We start from the raw sequence: 20,943 nt of genomic DNA on the forward strand, positions 1-20,943 counted from the left end.
TGTAATGTTCACTAGTTCTGGCAGACTCAAATCCTTAAGCAATCCAATGAAACAGTCAGTAGCAAGCATCATACCCAAGGTCCAAAATATAGCTGGATGAGAGATCAGGATACAGACAAAAAAATGCTGGAGAGCCTAGTAGAAGCAGCCAAGACGTTCTGGTAGCAGCTCAGTTAAAGAGGACTGGTATAAATGTTGAGAGATAAAATGGGAATGAGCCGCAGGTGAGGGGTGGGGCTGAGGAAACGAGATGAGGGGAATGAGTTGGACGCAGGATCTGAAATGACGGGGAAAAACTAAGAGATGCCGCACTGTGTAACTTCTCTAATGCAAACAAATTTGATGACCATAATGATTTTTTTCTTACACTGTCTTTGAGGAGTTTCTGATAGTAAGCCCCCCTCATGTATGTGATATGGAAAGGAAAATTAGGAACATTACTGAATATAATTGAGAATAGCACAACAGCATATTAAGCTATGATCTCATTAAAAACAACATGTTTTTGAATGTACACTTTGTGGTTTTCCATCAGCCGCTTCCAGCACAGACTGCTGTTGCTCCTGATGAGGCCAGAGAGTCTTCAGATTTACACTCTTTGCAGATTTGAGGTTCAGCTTTGGAGCAGGCCTTTGTGAAAGAAATCCTAGTGGGGTCCTTCATTTTAGCTCGAGAAATGTAGTCTGGCATCTTAGGCATCTATGAAGACAGAGGGGTGAATGTAATTTAAATGTACTTTTGCGTGTTTTGATGAATGTTTTAATGTAAGTGTCAGACAGACACACATATGGCACAAACAAAGAGGAATACATTACCAAAATGCAGATTTACCACAGTACGAACATTGCAACATGCATTGGTGTGTGCAGTGCAGTATGTAGATATTCTTTGGAGTACTATGGCTTCCTCACTTTTTTGAATTTGATAAATCCTGTATGTTTTAGAAGAAAAGGGTTCCCTTAATAGACAGCACAACAACACATGAGGACACAGACCATAACTATATTGCAAAGGAAGCTTTATTGCCAGTGACAGAGGGGAAATATCCAGAAAGGAAGTTTTTCCACAATATATTGTATTCTGATATTGATTTAAACAGTCCAACACCGGTTTTAAAAGTACATATACTGAGCAAGTTACCATGATCCTTAACAGTTACAGTCCTGCAGGTCAGACGTTATAAGTTTCACCTCAACACATTGGCCAAATAAAGACGTCCAGTTATAATTTGTCAAATATCGATCACTGAACCGAGGGATAACCATGCAGCAGGTTACCTCTGCATGTTTCTCCCTAGGAAGTCAATGCCATGACATATTTCCTATTGAACAGAACAACACACTCATAAAGCCGCAGGCATGGCTTTTACAAGGATACACTCACAGATACAATGGCACTTTATACTTGGTAAAGAATTGCACACAGAGTTTGCTGAACATATTTCATACTATAGTAACAAATAAATTGGAAAACAGGTACAGATTTCTTTTTACAGTTGATTTGGTTGTTTTTTAGCTGTTTCGCCATTTAGGGAATTGGATATATGAAATAGCCTCCACATAAGCCACTGGACGACAACCAGGTGATTGTGATATTTGTGTACAAACGTAAAAAAAATTGAGTGGATGGCTATAGCTTTTTGAATCATTTCAATGGAAGATCTGACTTGAAAATAAAATGATTATTGAGTAAAAAACTAAGATTTGTATTGCACTTTCCATCAAATCACAGGAAGAGTGTTGAATATCCAGTAACAGAGACGCTAAAACCTCAAAGCATGTGCGGTGTTGTCATAGCAACACCACAAAGATAGCCAATATCCAGTGTGAGGGCCACAGGGGGGCATTATATCTGGCAATTAGATGTCAGATCATTCGTTATTCACCTTTTTATTAGCAGCCGTAATGCCCGCCTCCTCACAACCAAACAAAAAAAGACCACAATTTTAATATATGGCATCAATTCAGTGCCTTGATTTACAACAGTCTATTTGAAAACATAGAAGCATTGTGTTGGAGCGCTGTTCTCTGGTGGAATTACACACACTGCAGCCCACTCGCTGATATGTACATTGTGGGTTACAGGAGTGCAAAGACCGATTGAAAGTAAATTATTAATTCTTTGGTTCAAAATGATATTAATGTATTTAAGTTGTGTGTGCAGACACCTGCACAACATCCTTTATAATAAAATCTGTATCTTTAATAGAGCTAATAGATCTTAGACTAAGTTTTGTGTTTATTTATGAGTATCCTAAAACTCTACATAATCTCTTTTCTGGTAACATTGTGACAGTAAGGATGAAAAGAAAGGAGAAAGGCCACATACTGTATATCTCTAAAGTATGTGTATGCACACTGGTATAACACCTGATTGGTAAAGGACACATGTAAGCTATTAAACTTATATAATATGCATTTTTAAGACACATTCACAATGTATGAGTCACAGGGAACACAGCTTGGGTAAAACAGTGATGTTTCATGAATTTCCCACTTGAGCAGACATTAATAACGGACTTGCACCTTCTTTTGTATCAATCATGCAAAACAAAAATAAATATCTATTGTATTAGTAGGAAAATAATCACCACTACAGCCATACGCACTCACGTACTGTACACATATTGAGATACACAAACTTCAAACTGTACGATAGTCCACAGTTCGAACAATATCTAAAGGTAGACACCAAAATAGTAAACAGAAAAGGGAGTAGGGGGCAAATGAAAGAGTCATAGCTGGGTCAAACGGGTAGCACAGAGCAGCACTGGACTCAGTGTAGGCACAATCTGCTTACATCATCAACAACAGCCCCAAAGAAAAACCACAGCTACTGAAACAAGGGTGACCTATACAAGCACACAAATCAACAGGTCAACAAGTAGACAGTACATTTTGACACTGCATAGAGTTAAAAACACAGTCCAGGGCAGCACTCAGCTGTACCGAGCTCACGTCACCAAGATCTGATTCAAGCTGTTAGCATCCACACAAACACACGACTGCGCTTGAGTTGGGCTAAGAGACGTCGTTGTTATCTAGACTTTGAGACTTCTCTAGTTTCTGCTGGGTGACTCAGTTGGCCTGGACTTGTTTTTGGCCCACTGCAACACCATTACAGTCGAGAATGTACTGCAGGCAACCTTGAGGCGGGGCCACAGCACCATTCTTAGCAGGGTCACCGACAACCTCTCCCTTCTGGCCAATTCCCTAAAAAGACAAAGAAATAACTTACTCATCCCGCAACAACTGTGCTGGTTTTCTTATTGTGAGATCAAAAAATGATTTGATAGTATATAAACTACTATACCAATCTAACACAAGCCCCATGATTTTAATCTCAGTGCCTGTGTGTTACTGTACCTGGGATGGCTGTATGGTGGTGGGTCTCTGGGGAGCATTGGCTTCCTTCTCTGCTAACTGGTTCATCTGAGCAAGCACCATGTCAGCAATAAGCTGCCTGTCCTCGGCCTGGTGCTCCCCCACAAGAGGCATGGAGGAGCCCACCACCTGTGCAACATGGAGGATTTATTATAGCAGAGAGTGAGGATGTCGACACATACATATGTCACATTTTGAAGTTACTGAACACTTGACCTTAAGGAACAGGATTTTCATTGTACGCTTTCAAACTGGATTTTCTTTGACTCCTACCTCTGTGATGAAATCTCTGCCATCTTTCCCATGGATTGCTTTGACGGCGCAAATATCTAGACCTCCAAAAATCTCAGAGCAGGTGTTAACCCACAGCTTGTACCTAGACAAAACAGTTCTGACTTAGACAAGCTGCAGCATAATGAGACACAACGGATTATCACAACTGATTACAGAAACAGGTTAACGCTCCAGTAGTTGTTTGCTTCTAATGAACATGTAACAGAATAAATCAATTGTTTTTTATTAACCCCGACATTTGTCTTAGGATAAATACTCACCTATCAGTCATGGCCACCTGTTCAAGCATAGCTGAGCCAGTATTGGTCTTCCAGTTCCCAGATATAGACGTTCTCCTGAAATGCGTGAAGCCCACAAATTACAACATCTTTGTTTCTCATCTAGTTCTACATTTGAGATATAAAAAGGGAAGTTAAACGTACATGTAGGCCTTGTAGTCAGTGCCAATCTTCTGGATTCTGATGTCGTACTTGGAGTCGATGAGAGGTTCTGTGGTGGTGTACGTCTGGGTGAGAGCCACGACACTGGCTATGTCCTGGAACTTACTGTGATTTTCCACCTTCACCTGTAAACAAAAACAGACATATCAGACGAAAAACTAAAACCAATGGACTTGCAGGAAATAGATGTGGTGCAGAAAATGTCCTAATATTTTGATGATTTTCCAATTTCTTATATTAACAGCGTATATTTCGCCCAAAAAGCCAAAAATAAAGCAACATTTGACTATAACTGCAGGAAGAAAAGAATCTCCTTACCTTTCCAATACCAGAGTGGGCATGTCCAATCTTCACAACTACAGGGAAGGATGGCATGCTGACCTAAAGTATGTGCATACATTAGTGTTTGCATTATATATTTTTCCATACTGTACATTCATCTTACATTTGTAAATAAGAAACCAATATTTAGTTTAATGTCAATACATATTCTGAAATGATCTCTGGATTCTGTTCTCACCATCTCCTTGTAGTTGGGGTAAAAGGTCTGCTCAATAAGAGGGAACTTCTCAGCACCCAGCTTCCTGTGGGTGTTGATAAGTTGGGCAAACTGGACACACAAAAGATAAATAATCATTTATAATTCATAAATCATCGATCAGAGTAAACTTATTTACTTAGTGTAAGATCTCATTATTATCCCTTGTCCTGCTTAATTGCTTTACATTAAGGCTCTCCCTAACTGCTGGGTGCTTACCGCCCATGGCTTGTCACACAGGTTGTAGATGGACTCAAGCGAGTTGATGCATGGGACGCCGCCATACTGCAGACCGATGACAAGGTTGCGGAAATCTTCATTCTGGGTCATGCTGAAGGCATGTTGACGAATGAGGACAAAGTCTGGCCTGAATGACCTGGTAGGAGAATTTTTAGCAAGATGTGACAAAACTCTTAGCAGAAATACGACAAACCGTGATCAGTGTTAATATCAGTGTGGATGATTAATCATGGGGTCAGCTCTGAAGGTGGATACACAACAACCCAGTTTAATCAAACTTTAATTTAACTTCCATGTGGCGGATAAGTCTTTACTCTTTTTCTGTCGTTTGTGTGTGTGTGTGTGTGTGTGTGTGTCTGTGTGTGTGTGTGTCTCACCTGATAACCTTGGTAGCATTTCTGAGAACTTGCATGTTAACGTTGCAGGTCCCGTTAGCATGAGCCACAACATTGATCTCATTGAATTCAGCCTGAGGATGACGAGTGAAAGCCATAAAAGGTGAGAGTGTTATTTCTGTACATAATAAAATGTTATATCACAGGCTTGGTTACACACATACCTGCTCCACTTTGATGTCATAATCTCCAGGTAGCTTCTTCCCACGGAATAATTTTGCCCTGGTTAAAACAGAAAGACATCTTATTAATAGAGACCTTAATTGATTGCAAATAATTAAGCATTCATCTATGATCACTTTAATAAAACCTGGATTATGAATGAATGCTGAATAAATCCTGCTCTGTTGAGTGAGAATATCCAATTTGCAGCACAGAGTAGATGAAATCTCCCTTTCACACTCTTCAAACTGCAGCACAGCCTCCTCAACACATCTTCCCTTCAATCTGGCAACAAGTAAAGCGATAAAACATTGCAACACTTTTGCAGGCTACATGATTGTTTGAAACCAAGCCCTTCAACAGCATCCACTCGGATGAAATGAAGGATTTCCTACATGCTGATCCACTAGCAGTACCACTCAGTAGGGTTATTTCAGGACAATGCAGTGATGAAAATGGCTGCTCTTTTAATGAGTTTGAATTCAGCACTCCAAAACAGGTTGAATGAAAGTGACACCCGAGGGTCTTTTAAATTCCCTTTTTTTAAAAACATTCCTGCCATGGGATTTAAGATTAAGATGGATGAGTGTCTACATGCCGACACCACACAGAGATGAAAGCCGCAGCAAACAATGATTGCCGGTGTTAACAGTGTGTTTGATTCCTTTTACTTTTTCCTAGACCAATGTACCAGGGCTGGGCCTGACAAGATAAGCCGTGAAAGTACAACTGGGGTGAGCTGAAATAAATCAATAATAACGATGGCCCAACATTTTTTTTTTTACCCTTTTACTTCCACAAGTTCCCACGTAGGAGTTTTCCTTTTCACAGCTTCACACTCAAACTTAAACTTAGTGACATTTACTGCAGTGCAACAGTGTTAAATTGGTGTGAGGCTGAGCATTATGTAACTACCCTAATAGGATCCGTTGGAAACCTCCTTGTTTCCTTTTGGCTGTGTTTATATTTTTAGACGACATGCTGTGGAGTTCTCATTCCCTCTTCCTCTAAGTTTGCGTCACCCTGCTGTCATGTACCCCGCACTCCCTGCCAATGTGGCGCGGAGGTAGAGCTGCATAATTCATCCCCAATCTAATTAGGGCATGGGGATCTATTTGGCTGGGGAGGAAAACAAGTATTAAAAATATGAATCACCGCTCATATATCTGGGAAAATGAAAAGCCTCATCTTCTCTGTGATGAATACGCTTTGTCAAAACATACAGTGTAGACTGAGGCGATGTTTCCATAACACGACCCAAGAACAAACACAGACACGAGGCAAAAAAAGATCCCTCTGATTTCATTTTGCCATTCACGTTTGAATGTTTGAATGGTTGCACTGCGCTTCATCACTATGCAGAACCCAGCCCAGCTTAGCAAACTGAGCATGGAAGCCCTGTGTTCAAAGGGGACACCACCCCTTTAGTTTGTTTGACTCAATCTTTCAGCACATTAATATGCATTAGTATTTTACAGTCCACTCACATTAAACAGCTCCCCTACATGGAGGCCCTCTCTGTTTTCACTCTCCTTGTCCAGAAATAAAGGACGTTATTGTTATGTATTAGCAACATTTCTGCCATTTCCCTTGAGTAACATACTGACCTTAAAAAATGGGTTAGACTCTGGGCACTGTGCCTCACTGCTCACTGAGATGTTCACTTGGATCATTCATTTGAAAGAATCAATATTAGGACTCTTGACTTGAATTAAAGATGGGATGCGAATCCAAATTAGGCCAAAATCCTTTTCCTCTCTTCAGATTTTAGTAAGTAAGGCAACATAGACAATGAAAAATTAAGCTAGCTCATTAATTGTTGCAAGTTGTCAAAGTGCCAAAATACATATTGCTGCCAAATTATAATGACTATTTATTCATAATGATGATTCACCCGGGAGCTTGGGTAGCGGGAGTCCATGCTGAATTTTAATGTCTCATCACTTAGCCTACTTAAGATTCACTCTTACACGTGGGTAGGGTTTGAATAAGGTAAAGCTTACAGTACAACACATTCATGTCATAAGTCCTGTTCAAGGCATTTGTGTTTTTGTAATATTGAACAGTGTGACTGAATATAAGACCCTCTACTTTATTGAGCGACAACACGGAGAGAATAAGAAGCAGTGCATGTCGGCCATTAGTCTGATGAGACAGTGGAACATCTGCTCCTCTTGCCATAAGAGAAATTTATAGCTCAGTATTCCTGGCACAAAACATCCTCTCTGACTGGCAGCCTCATACAACAAGTCAAAACGTTGTCTCAATGACAAAATGCTACTTTCTCTGCATATGCTGTGAGCCTGGTAATTGCTTTGATTTTATCATCATGCATTTAATCTACAATTAATTATTCTGCTTTACACGACCTGTTATACAACCCTTTCTTATTCAGATGACCATAATAATGTGCTCTTCTTTTCTATAACTGGCTGATTCTACAACTGCAGGATATTTTGCATTTAAAGGCCTCTGCCAAATCTTTAACCCTTTTCTTAGTTTAGCATTTAGTCTTTGAGTCATTTTACAGATTTAACAACCTTTTTTACACAACACATTAAGGTTTACACACACAATGTTTCATTTTTCCCAAGTATTGTCAGGGTAACAAAGTATGCAGACAGTGCTGTCAGAAAATTGTTTGTGTGTAAAATATCATCTGGGATTTGTCTCTTCTGATCTTAAAAATAGATGTTGATGACAGAGCCTTCTGCCAGATGCAATTAGTCTGAAGGACTCTTTCCTGATTTCATTCTGTGTCACCGGTATTCATCACTCTGGCTTTTATTTACAGCATCAGGCAGATATACTGTCAGACAAGATAGATACAGCACATAAATAAGCTGAGTGACTCAAGGTGGACCAACATTACAGAGGATGTTGGGTACTTAGAGAAACCTGCATGAAAGTAAAGACATATTTCAACTTCTTGAAACTTGCCAGCAGCTATATTTTTTGACGGTTGTCTTCCTGCCTCTTTGAGAGCTGAATACAAAGTATCCTTTTAAACATGGAAGCCCTTTTCTCAATCTTTCTCCTCTCACTCAATGTGATATGTTGTTTATGTATGTTATAGTTAATGGTCCGAACAGCACAGTTTCAAAAAGTGGCACCAAATAAATCACCTATAAGCTACAGAACAGCCAATGTGAATGACCTACACTACACTGAGTGAATCAAGATTGATTTGCAGTGCCATCGTGACTTAAACCCCCAGGTTAAAGGTTGCATAAACGCAAACAAAAAGAACCAAAAACACGTACCACTCCGCCCTCAGTGATATTGAGCAGTCATGAAAAATAGATGCACCACTCAGACAGAGGAAACCTTTGAATGAAGTATTTCTGCTCAGTCTCCCAAGTGGATGTGTGCTGGATATATGAAGCAAGAAACCATTTAGAGCAAAACTAGTCTGAGGAGCTCATAGACTCAATGAACTAACATTATATCGAGTAAATTGCATAAGGAAAGATAAATCATGTCTAAGCAGTGATACACCTGCTGGCAATACTTCAGATGTGGCTTAATACAGACAGTTAGAACAATGGAGTGTAAAACATTATCTCATTCCCAGCTCTACCAACTCAATGTTCTCAATTAGAATGACCTAAAAAAAAACATGGTTTTAGTTTAATTTATTATATTGAGTTTTCCTGCCAGAACTGCAGAGCAGATTCAGTGTTTTGGCACATCGAAATGTAATCCTTATTCTCCAACAAGCAGCTTCCTATTCACTCACAACAAATGTGGAACAAGTGGATGCAAAAGTCTGGCGTCCTTCCTGCTGATCTTATTAAAATTGATCAAAGGCTCTGTTATATGAATGGCTAGTCCTGCAGACATATACAGTGTACACTCCAAGTCGACCTGAATAAACCATGCCGATATCCTAATTTTTTGGTGAGTTGGTGTGTTTTAAGGGCATTTTCCTCAGAGGATTTAATTACATTTTCGGATGTGCATAATTATCAGCGTGAAATTAAATCCTGCATATGCATGAGATACAGATGACATAACATATTAACCTTGATGTGTCAACCATGTATAAAACAAGACATTCATACCAGATGCATCTCAAATTTGAAGGCGATCCTGTCGAACAATGTTTACTGTAGGTAATTTATACTGTAGGAGTTCAAATCAGCTCCAACTACCAAATGTTGTGATGGTTGCAAATGGTTAGAGGATATATTTTTATGTTATTTCCATGCGTTTGGAAGCAAGGGTCCATAAAATCAGTTTACCATCCAGTGTGAAAGTGCTGAAAATTAAAAAGGCACCATAAAGCTGAGTTCTGGTTTCCTGATTTTTAACTCTTGGTGACAGCTGATAATGTCCATAAATGCTATGCAACAGGATGCAATATCACATAGATGAATTGTGGGATATAGACTGTGTTATCCAGATGCACAGCTCTTACACACACACACCTGGAAAATGTGTCAGCTGTGTAAACAATCGTTGATCATGAGGTGATGGAATTAAAATACTGTGATATTAACACCTACACAAAATAGGTTTTGTCTAAGGTTGTGTGCAAACTGATTTGGAGCATTTTAATTCCTTACTACAGTCGACTGACAGCGAAGCTCGTTCTAAGCTACCTCAGAGATAGATCCCACAGGACGCTGACTGTCAGTGCATCAGCTTTAATGTCTTAACGAACCCTCTATTGGCATTCATTTTTACAAAATGGTCCTTTCTCCCAGCAGGATGAGTATATGTGGATGGTGCTATTTAATTTTTCTACTCTACATGCTATAACCACCCCATATACTGCACATGACTTGTATGTTCGACCAATGGAAACCACCATGTGCTGCAGATACAAGTCATGTGATCTATCAGTGAGCAGGGGGAAACCCCATTGATGGAGGGAAAGCACTGCAGTGTTGAGATCACTAACAGGGAAATTATGTACATTTTCATATTTTGCACAACTTGTGGATCATCTTTTTTAGGAATGTCGAAATGTTACATTACAGGGTGTATGATGTGAGTTAATGGAAAAAAGGTTTTACAAGCTGCTGTCATACACCATGCTTTCTATTGCTACAATATGTATAACCACACCAAATGCCACAGAAAGACCCATCTTAAAACACAGACAAATAGAGGACAACGAAAATGATGTATCTCCAATTACTGCTGTAAATAAATAGCCCGTATTTGCTTAATTACTGGATGCCTCTTGAATTATCATTACACAGGGATGCTAAACCATCAAACCACAGGAGTAGTGCCCATTTCAATCTGCAGGGTGCATGAAACACATGTTGTTGTCAAAGAAAATCAGCATAAGGATGAGAAACAAATGATACAAAACCATAAAAGATTTGAGATGGATTTAATGACTTTGTAGAGAAAACATATTGTCTTACCACTCCTGTTGTGGTTCATCAATTACCAGGAGAATCTTGAACTTCTTAGGCGTCGTGACTTGTGTCTGCTCCACTAGCCCTGCTGAGGCAGCTGTCTGCTTAACAACGTTGGTGATGGAGCTGAAAAAGCCTGCTCCACTGGACTGAGATGGCTGGGGTTTTCTCTCTGGAACAGGGGAAGTGGCTGGAGGTGAAGGCCCAGTTGTAGGAGACTTGGCAGGGTTGGTGGAGGCAGGTGGAGCAGCCTGAGCATTGTCAGGCCTCTGGAGGTCTGTCATGTAGCCATTGGGCAGGTTGGAGATGAACGTGCTGTCCGAGAGACGCCGACGCAGATAATTCATGGCTGCAGCTGAGAGAGAAGAGTCAACTAGCACTGGGTGTGGAAAATGATTCTGCAGAGTCCCTTTTCCCAGTGTACACCTGACGATGGCTGAGCTCTCAATGCAAACTCCCAGCAAATGTGTTCCCTCCCAGTTCAGCAGAGCCTCCTCAGAGCACCCCCTCACGAGCAGTGACGCTTCGCTCTCCCTCAACCAATCCCCTTCCCCTGTGCTTCCCTCACCCACTGCAAATGATGCTCCAACGCTCCTTCCTCCTCTCGTTCTCTCCTCTCTTCACTCTCACTGGTGTGCCTGCCTTCCCTACCCCTCCCCCATTTTCTACTGCCTCACAGGCGTCATGCTTTCTTGAACCACAGCATTTTAGATAGAGGGGTTTCCAGTGTAAGTGCAGGAGGGTATACAGAGTACTACACCATAATTGCCTTCCTCCGGCTCCCCGTTTCTTGTGTTTTCTTTGCCCCCTGTCCATGCGCAGCATTTGTGTGTGTGCGTGTGTGTGTGTGAAATGCAGCCATGAAATCTAAAATGGCTGTTTGGACTAGTGGGCAATGTTGAATTAGAGGAGAAGCATCAGCAGCAGTCCACTGAGACACAAGTGCCTGCAGTAAACCCTCTCTCTTAATTGACTTTTCAATCCCATTTAGCTACTGATTTTCTAGACATTTTTTTCCTCACTGTTTTTTATAAGACCAAATTAGAAGGCACTTGTCTACTATGGCACAACAATATTATGTGCAAATAAATGTTCATATACACATTTACGTGTGTACACATAACATCGAAATACTTCCATTCCTTATGCTGAAAAGAAGATATATTTGCATTTTATTTATGACTAATTATATGTCTTATTTGCACAAAAAAATGTGAACGTCAAAGGTGACAACTGCCACTAGTACTCTTTTATATAATACATACATGGCTGTTCTGAAACGTTTTAATTGTTAAATACAAGGAAAATACTTAGAAAGAACTAAATCACATCTCCAATACCAGATGGATATTTTGAAATTGCATCAGGAAACAGATCAATAGATCAATAACACACTCGCCACAAATCTTGTCAAGGGGCTGCACAGTTCACCATTCTGAAACAAACAACATGGACACTGGAGCACAAATCAACCTAGGATTAATACATTTTATTACTAAGGCAACAGAATATTTATTTCTCAGCGTGAACTCTTTTCTACCGGAAAGCCATAAAGTTAACTGCTTTGAGCAAACTCCCTCTGCCATCAGGAGAGTTAAACCGCACTGACAGGCACAAGCCACTGTCGAGTTGTGCACTTGGATAATTGAGTAAATATAGCATCAGGCTATTTGCAGAAAAACACTCTGACCTTGAGTACATAGCCTGTAGTATATCATTATACAAAATAATACATTGTGTATGAACTGGGGATAAAGTTAGAATATAACAAAATGTCTCAAAAACACATCCTTGCATTTTTTATATCCCTTTATTTGTTGAGTATTAATGTACGCTTTGTCGAAATTGACTTTGTATTACTATACTGTTACTATTTGTAAACTTAATGCTGCACAAATAAATATATTTTTAAGTTTTCCAGTGAATTGTCAGAGGTTTAATTTGTTTAACTCAGACATATATCACTAATTTGGGGATGGACCAGACTCAGACAGAAGGGAGATTTGGATATTTAACAATAAATCATCCAGAAATAAATTGCCATTTGTCAAAGCCAAGCTTCACATGAATAGTGGAGTTGTGTGAAATCGGTGAGTCACAAACTCCAGCTCTAATTATAGCTTGTTTGTTTGCACTTTAATATATCATTCTGTTTCCCCATATTGTAATTTTACTGTCATTCATTCTGGTTATTCTAAAAAACTGTTGCATACCTATTGTATACAGTCAATGTTTCTCTGTTATTGAAGTTTTCTTGTCCAAATTGAATCCAGGGTGTAATGAGCGAGTGCATTGTATAATGTACAGATTGTACAATATATGATGATGTATAAATAAAGGATTTGCATAGTGTCAGTTGTACTGTATGAAGAAAGAGTAACGGATAAGGATATGGGGCACCCCTTGACTGAAAAGGACCAGGGTGTCTCTTGTACTTTTTGAATGTTGTTCATAACAGACAGTGATTAGCAGGGTCTACATTGTACATGAATTTTTACTTGAGATAAAGCTGCACCACACACTGGTTTTTATTCATTGATACTTGGGTGACATCCACTGGTAGTCGCCGTGTAGTACATTAACACATACCTCAACTCTTTAGAACAAAAAAGTCACTAATATGTAGATAAGATAAGATTAAACAGAACGATAGAAAATCCTCCCTTTATTGTCTGGATTTTGTGCAGATTCTTGCATTGTGCTGTTAGACTATCCAATATGTTGAAGGAACTACCTAAAAGTGTTTATTTTCTCAATTTTTGGAGACCACATATGGCAGCATATTGTCTCATAGCCTACTTATAGCCTACATACACTTTGTGGAAATAGATGGTTAACATCATCAGCTGATCAATATTTTTTGTACAGCTGATTAAAGAAAGCTTTGCGTTTGTTATTCCATCTACATTTATTTTAAGTAAAACAAATGGTTTCTCTGTTTGATATGCAGCAATTGGTGTCCATTTTCTAAGTTGAATATATTAGTGTTTTGTGTTAGTTAAAGCATGTCTGCTGTGAGCAGCTTCATTAACTTTATTGTAGGTACAGTACAAAGGCTGTTGGCTGTTTCGATGGTAGGCAGACCCCCACACAGTGGTTCATCACAAATCACAGTATTTATACAAAATTAATGAACCTGTTAGCTTAATGTCATCTCAAGTTTTGTGTGGTTCTCTGCACCGTCGTCCCTGTTCGCCTCGTCTCCGCTAGGGCCGCTCTCCACTCTTTTGTTTGGGGACTGGTGAAGTGGCAAAGTACGTGAAGGCAGTGTAAAGGCAAGCTGGGCTAGCCATGGCGGTGGTTAGGCTGTAAAGCGTTTTGTCGATAAAGTGAGTAACTTTAACATCACTTTTAACGTTACGCTATTTTGGAATGGTGTTGTTCGGTAAACATCGAGCAAATGTACCGTAATGTAAGCTCTCACTTGACTAGTTAGGTGTAACCTTAGTTCAACGTTTATTCTATATAGGCGAACTAGCTTGACTACAAAGTTTTGGATTAGCTTAGCTGCTAATGGCAAACGTTAGTTTGTCAAAGTAGCTAAAGTAAGCTTTCTAGTTTATTAGCTCCTGCAACTAAGACAGCAGTTCGGTAACTAATGTAACAATAATTGACAATTTGTGTCGCAATAATAATAACAATCAGCCTACGGAACTTTCTGATCTACTTTACTCATCGATCAGTGAAAGGTAACATAACATTGTAGCGGTTAGCTGAAGCTACGTGTTTAGCTAGCGGGACTGCTAACTGTTAGCATTCAAAGCGTTTACGTCAACGTCAGGATACCTCTTGTTATCCACAGCTAACAGCTAACGTCAAGAGAACACTTTCATTTTCCATTAAATTACTTGTAAACTAATCTAACACTTTGGCTAACGTGATCTTTTCTTTGTTTCTCTTTTTTAGGATTTAACTTTTTTGTTCCTGTTGCTTGTGTATCTTGCTAACATAAATGTTAGCAACAAGCCTGTTCGTGTAAATGCTATTCACTAGAATGGACCTGTTGAACTCTCAGTTCCTGGACAAGATGAACAATAACATCGGGAGACTGCACTACGAAGGTTAGTTTGACATTGTTTGTGTGACGTTATGCGTCTTTATAGTGTGAATTTCAAGTGTGATGTTGAACCAACACGTTGTGGTTTATATAATTACAAGAATCAATTCTCGAGTGTTTTGGTTTTCTACTTTTATTTTTTGCTTCAATTTGGATCTTAAAGATACATCAGTAAATGTTAAACTCACTTTGTTAAACGGAGATAAATTGAAATCTAGTGTGTGTATGTTTAACTTCTTAGTTGGGTAGACTAGAACTCACTTGTCAGTGTAACGTAAATACCGGAAATGCTACACAACAATTACTCTCAGTATTTCTCATAACCTCCTTTGAAGCTTAAAAAAAAAACTTCTAACACTCCTATTAACCCACAACGATTTGAATACAGTATGATCCAGATCCATAAGAACAAACACTATAAATAAGGCCTAATGTAATGTAGGAATGGTGAGACTTATGTCTTGAGTGCACTGATAGTGTCTATGGGGATGCCATCATCCCAAATACATCTTGTTATGATATGAGTAAACAAAGTTTCCAGGAAAATGTATTGACAATGACAGAGTTGTTTTTAAGAAGAGGGTTGTACTTCAAAACATAAGGACTCTCTGTTTGATTGCACAACTTTGTTTAATGAAAGCTGTCTTCAGAAATCAATTTCACCTCTGAAGACCAAACAAAGTCCTCAACTTTCCATATTCAGGAGAGTTATCTGGAAGACACTTTACTTGCTCTTTAGCGATCATGTTTTAAGATGATATGACTAAGCTAAAAGGCTTAATCAAACCATTTTCTGCTCTAAAATTGCAGGCCAACACCATGTTAACTGTGGTCATGTTCGTGTTGCTAGACTCTAAATGTAATTAATATTATTTGTACTGCTGTTTCCTTTCCCACAGATGAGTCCAGGACACCCTCCCTTCCGACTGCTATGTCCAACATCACTGGCCCTCCTCCTCACTGCCCAAGCAAACGAAAGTATGGCGAAGAACAAATGGACGACCGAATCAACTGTGATGATGACCACATGACCAAAATGAGCAGATTGTTTGCCAGCCAACTGTAAGCACCTATACTCAAATCCATGTCCAAAATACTATATAAAAAAAGTCTGTTTTAGTTTTTCACATAACATTGCTTTCAGTGTATAATTTAAACCCTTTACCTAAGTAAGCCAACAAAAGTGTAACCCACCCAAATGTCTATTCACTGACTGCCTTGCCTTAAACAACAGAAATATAATATTACACACATAGAAGATCTATTCATTTTATAAAAAAGAATCCCTTCTCTGTTAAGGCCAACAGTCACGATAAAATTCTTGCACACCATAAAGTCGTATAGGCAGGTGGGTAGGATTACAGCTCTTCAGTTCTTTTTCATGCATTTCAAGAAAGAAATCAAACAATCAAACTATTCAGCTGGAAAATACTTTGTTTGAACTTTTTCTTTAATTGTTTTATGTCTGAATGCGACCTTACAGCATTAACTCTGGTGGAATGCAAGGGTCCCCTCCAGGCTCAAAGTGTCATCATTTTAGGAGACAACTTGATTACCAGCAGAACAAATTCTGCAGGAGGGAAAAATCATAGCGGATTCTGAGAGATGCCTACGACCACTGACGTGCTGCAAATTACAAAAGAGAAGCCCACCCCCCCCAGTTTAGGCTGTGTACACTAGCAGCTGTAGATTGTCTACGAAAAGGAAAAAACTGTTGATATATATTTAAAGTGAACGTTCTTTTCCTAGGGCCCGTCCATCTGCTGGAGACAATCGTAATGAACACTGGAGCCTTGCTCACACTCCTATGGAGCATGTTACTTCATCCTCCAACGGTCCCCATGGGAACCACCTGTATGCTTCTTACTCTAGCTATGCTGTAGACCAGCCTCTGGTTCTGACCAAGAGCATCCACGACGTTGGAGTCAGGACCCAAGGGAGGTCTGTCATCAGTGGGACTGTGGAACGGCAGCAGGTACGTCAACTTATAGAACTTGTTTAGGGTATAAGTTATGTTACCAATGAGAAAAAAAGAAAGCATGTAACTGTAATGGGGGAGTGATACAATGGAGTGCAGTATAAACATTGAATCATCATGCCTGCTGTATCTGAGGGCCCATGATTGATCCACATGATGTACATTTCATGGTGTGACTATAAGCGAAAAGGTCTTATTGCAGCTGAACATTTTGACTGCGCAAGCTGTAGCGAGACACTTCCCCACGTCGATGCTTCTCATCTCCGACGTACTGATATATTTTAACCTCCTTGGTCCTGCTTTTGGTAAGCGGTCACACCCATTCTCTCCTTATGCTTTCTTCTTGTTGTTTAACCAAAAAAAAAAATGTACCCGTGCGTAATGAGATCGACATCTTGTTAGCTATCGCTTATGTTCGTCAGTACACAGATAACAGACTGTAGTATGTATACGATTTCGTCCGTGTGCAAAGTCTACAACTGTCCGTGTACATGTTGTTTTGACACCTGATTCTAATAGTTTTAGATTGGTCTGTTGAGTCTACTACTGTCCTGTTTTTTTTTATTGAATCTTGTGGAGACAATTATTTTACATAGTAGGAGAATGTTACATTTTCAATTTACCTTTAACCAGTAAACTCTTTTCAGTTATTTATTAACAATGTGTGCAATATATAAGAATATATTAACCACCTGTAGCAATATACTAACCTCTGCTGAGTATTTTACATAGTTCTTTGTAGCTGATTGTATGAATTATTTCCACCTATAGAATCGTCCCTCTGTTATTACCTGTGCCCCTGCGAGCAACCGTAATTGTAACCTGTCGCACTGCCACAAGAACGACTGTTCACCCAGCCCACCTGCTGATGAGATGAAGACCAACGGTGAGCCAAAATCATTACTCTACATAATAATAATAATAATCTAATGTTTATATTTAGTAGTTACTCATATTTGTGATATATTACATGCACGATAATAATGTGTTGTTTTTGCCTCCACACATAATGGCCTTTCAGCCAACACAGAATGCGACCCTGTGATTGAGGAGCACTTTCGCCGCAGCCTGGGAAAGAACTACAAAGAAGCAGAGCCTGTGTCCAACTCCGTGTCTATCACAGGATCAGTGGATGATCATTTTGCCAAGGCGCTGGGAGATGCCTGGCTTCAAATCAAGGCTAAGGATGGGGGTCATCAAACCCCAGAGGCAGATCAATGAAGCAGAGGGAAGTAAACATTACCATCACTTCCTTACTGTTTCCATATGAGAGTGGAGATTACACCGTCATTTCTCGCCAAGCATCAACATATCCCTTAGCCAAGAACAATGTAAGTCATATGGTGCTCGCGTAGGCTGCTCCCTTGTGGACATCGAGGTCGCCTTTTTTAGAACGCTCAGTTTATATTTATACTCTAAAAATTGGCTCTTAACTGAGAGAATAAATATCGCGTAGTTGGGTTGACAATGTTAGATGTGGAAACTGTACAATCAGAGTTTTTTTATTTTGCATTTCAAATGAGATTCACAACTTGTTCGGTTGTTTAGGAGCTCATGTTCTTGTTCTACCTGCCTTTTACTTTGCCTCAACAGCCAAAGAATTTCCTTTCATTTTCCATCAACATATAAGCCATAGATCTGGTCTTTGATGTGTTTTCATTCTAAAATCACACTGCTTTGTTATCTTTATTACTTGAAAAAGTCAGCCAGATGTCATTTTCTCCTTTACAATTCTGACGTTTAGGTAGCAGGTTACCTTCATAGATTCGTTTTGGATCAATGTGTTCAAGAATGATCCTTGTGTTTTGAAATTGCGGAAATGCAATTAATGCTCTGCCCCCCCCTCGTACTTCCTGAAGACATGTAATAATGTCTTATTTATGATTCTGAACTGGACTTATCCACTAATAACTGAATATTTTAGTTTCCTGTCTATATGCTAACTGTGGCTGATTACTTAGTAAACTAATATCAATCATAGTAGATGTGTCTAACTAGAAAGCATGTTTCAAATAGCTGGTTTCTATTACAAACCTTTATTCTATACTATATATTTACTCAGAATTTATTTTTTATCTGTAACATTGTAGAAATACTCACTGCTGGTACAGTTGTACTCCATATATTTTTTTGTATCTGGTTTTCATTACTATATGTAGGTGTATATCTTAGCAACGACCTACAAATCGCAGCCTCTGGAAAGGTTGTCTGAATGCAGTTTAAAAGGCGAACTTGCTTTGTTATTCTGTGGACCTGGATGCTTATGCTTTCTAAATGACTGAATACAGCAAAATCTGACCTTTCAGTAGCAGTCTGTTAGCAGTGGCTTTATTTATTTTGAACATTTTGGACTTTGGCAAACATGGTGACAACAAACTCTAACTGTGTTACTTTTAACAAGAAGCCTTCACTGCTTCAATTGCAAAGCAGTTGATTTCCCTTAAAACTAGGATTTACTGTCCCATGTAATTCCTGAAAAAACATTATTACTACACCATGACTGCCTGACCCTTATAGTCACTCCAGTTGTGTTAAGTGTGACAGTTTGTCCTTATAATCAAGGTGGTGTCATGGCTGCCATATCTTCCTTTTTAATATAAAGAAAGGTGTCAGTGGGTTATGAAGGTTTCCTTGTGCAGATGAGCTTTGTTTAAATTTCTCACCCTTCTGAAATTCTCTACTGACGGTAGCCTAACCTATTTATCAACACTGACTAAGATATGGTATTGTAATTTCAGATCTTCTTTGGTATGTCAATTAACTGTCATTGAAAACATATACATTTGTATTAATATTTTACAGTTTTTGAATTGTTACATACACTATCCTGTCTTGGATCTATATATTTTATTTTACTCATTTAAGACTATCGTTGCGCCGCGCGGAATGATCATAGATATTTTGTTCTTATTCAGAGTAGTGTACTCGTATGTAGCATGGGTGCTTATTATCTTCTAACCATGCTTTTTTTTTTTTTTAAACTTCCTAAAGTTGGTTATTTTCCCAGAATTGTCCGATGACGAACAAGTGCAAGAACACAACGGTCTTTCGATCAAAGACTTTCTTGGTACAGTGTCAAAGACTTCTGTACTAACAGTTGAAAGAGTTTGTTTAGCTTCTGTGTATACCTTAGTGGATTTTAGGGATTATCATCAAATCTGTTTGTTTGACACAAGTAGATTTTTCAGTTAGATGTTTGGTGTTTTAGTCCATTGTTATTTAATTGCTGTACAGACTACCTGTTCTTTTAAGACTGTTTGCAGAAATGACCTGCTCCAGGTGTCATCCACATAGAAAAAAAGTCATTTGTTCACTTTTGTCCTTTTTTCTCTGGAAGAAAATGCCACTGTTTTGTACTTAATTTCTTCCAAATAAACATAAAAATGCCTACCTTTGCATATTCTTGTAACTTCATTTATACACAATCCACTCAGGCAGCCACATGCATAATGTATATTGTCTTTACAATTTCACTCATGACGTGTCAGCAACATCGAAAATGTGTCTATCCAGATAAAAAGATGAAGATTATGGTCGGTATAAAGGAAAAATACTAATCTGCTGGATAGTAGGATGCTATTCAATCTCATCCAAGTGACTTTATTGACAGTGATTCAAAATACTTGATGCAGAGTGCCGCATAGATGAACAGCAGATGCATTCACACATTTTTGACACAAAACATTTATTCATTAACGTGTAACACATAAAATGGGCTTCGAAAACATACTGCCTTTAAGTATTACAGGCTATTGTGTATTGCAGACCGCTGCTTAGCGTACAAACTGTTATAGTACTGCTATATTGGTTAATTGTCAAACTCAAGACATCTTGTTGCTTCAATGTTGCGGACACTTGAGTCAATAACAAGGGGGTTACTCTGATTAGAGCACTCCTCTTTTTTTAACCAAGCAATCAGGGGTCATGGCTCCTTCTCTATTGGGCATTGGACCAGCGCTGCCACGGCTACAACATGAAGTGATTTGTCAACATCAACCAGAACTCTTTTGCTCGGAGGGACCAGCATTGGACAAATACCCTTTTTATAGTACTCTTAGATATTTGGTGCGATGATACTATC

At 39.1% G+C, this 20,943-nt stretch overlaps 2 protein-coding genes across 2 annotated transcripts; one reads left to right on the top strand and one right to left on the bottom strand.

Moving 5' to 3' along the window:
* Window positions 1-1,001: 1,001 nt before the first annotated feature.
* syn2a (synapsin IIa) lies at window positions 1,002-11,597 on the bottom strand. The gene is made up of 11 exons (XM_063888564.1): window positions 10,834-11,597; window positions 5,455-5,512; window positions 5,273-5,364; window positions 4,875-5,031; window positions 4,638-4,727; window positions 4,436-4,498; window positions 4,100-4,242; window positions 3,938-4,012; window positions 3,657-3,759; window positions 3,366-3,512; window positions 1,002-3,212 (listed from the first exon to the last, which is right to left on the bottom strand). The coding sequence occupies exons 1-11, from the start codon at window positions 11,172-11,174 to the stop codon at window positions 3,078-3,080; spliced, it is 1,404 nt and encodes a 467-aa protein (XP_063744634.1). The 5' UTR covers window positions 11,175-11,597; the 3' UTR covers window positions 1,002-3,077.
* A 2,424-nt stretch (window positions 11,598-14,021) lies between these two features.
* Window positions 14,022-20,252, top strand: vgll4a (vestigial-like family member 4a). The gene is made up of 6 exons (XM_063887586.1): window positions 14,022-14,156; window positions 14,734-14,888; window positions 15,784-15,946; window positions 16,634-16,859; window positions 17,634-17,748; window positions 17,884-20,252. The coding sequence occupies exons 2-6, from the start codon at window positions 14,807-14,809 to the stop codon at window positions 18,081-18,083; spliced, it is 786 nt and encodes a 261-aa protein (XP_063743656.1). The 5' UTR covers window positions 14,022-14,156; window positions 14,734-14,806; the 3' UTR covers window positions 18,084-20,252.
* The last annotated feature ends 691 nt before the right edge of the window (window positions 20,253-20,943 follow it).

This window comes from Eleginops maclovinus, chromosome 1, assembly GCF_036324505.1.
Source record: "Eleginops maclovinus isolate JMC-PN-2008 ecotype Puerto Natales chromosome 1, JC_Emac_rtc_rv5, whole genome shotgun sequence".
Taxonomy (NCBI): Eukaryota; Metazoa; Chordata; class Actinopteri; order Perciformes; family Eleginopidae; genus Eleginops; species Eleginops maclovinus.

What these genes read in the sequence shown, in the direction of transcription:
- vgll4a (XM_063887586.1), top strand. Translation starts at nt 14,807, where the DNA reads ATGCTATTCACTAGAATGGACCTGTTGAACTCTCAGTTCCTGGACAAG. An exon ending in CGGGAGACTGCACTACGAAG is followed by an intron (nt 14,889 to 15,783) that starts GTTAGTTTGACA and finishes CCTTTCCCACAG; the next exon opens with ATGAGTCCAGGACACCCTCC. An exon ending in GGACTGTGGAACGGCAGCAG is followed by an intron (nt 16,860 to 17,633) that starts GTACGTCAACTT and finishes TTCCACCTATAG; the next exon opens with AATCGTCCCTCTGTTATTAC.
- syn2a (XM_063888564.1), bottom strand. Translation starts at nt 11,174, where the DNA reads ATGAATTATCTGCGTCGGCGTCTCTCGGACAGCACGTTCATCTCCAAC. An exon ending in TGTGTGACAAGCCATGGGCG is followed by an intron (nt 4,728 to 4,874) that starts GTAAGCACCCAG and finishes TTGTGTGTCCAG; the next exon opens with TTTGCCCAACTTATCAACAC. An exon ending in ACTGACTACAAGGCCTACAT is followed by an intron (nt 4,013 to 4,099) that starts GTACGTTTAACT and finishes CACGCATTTCAG; the next exon opens with GAGAACGTCTATATCTGGGA.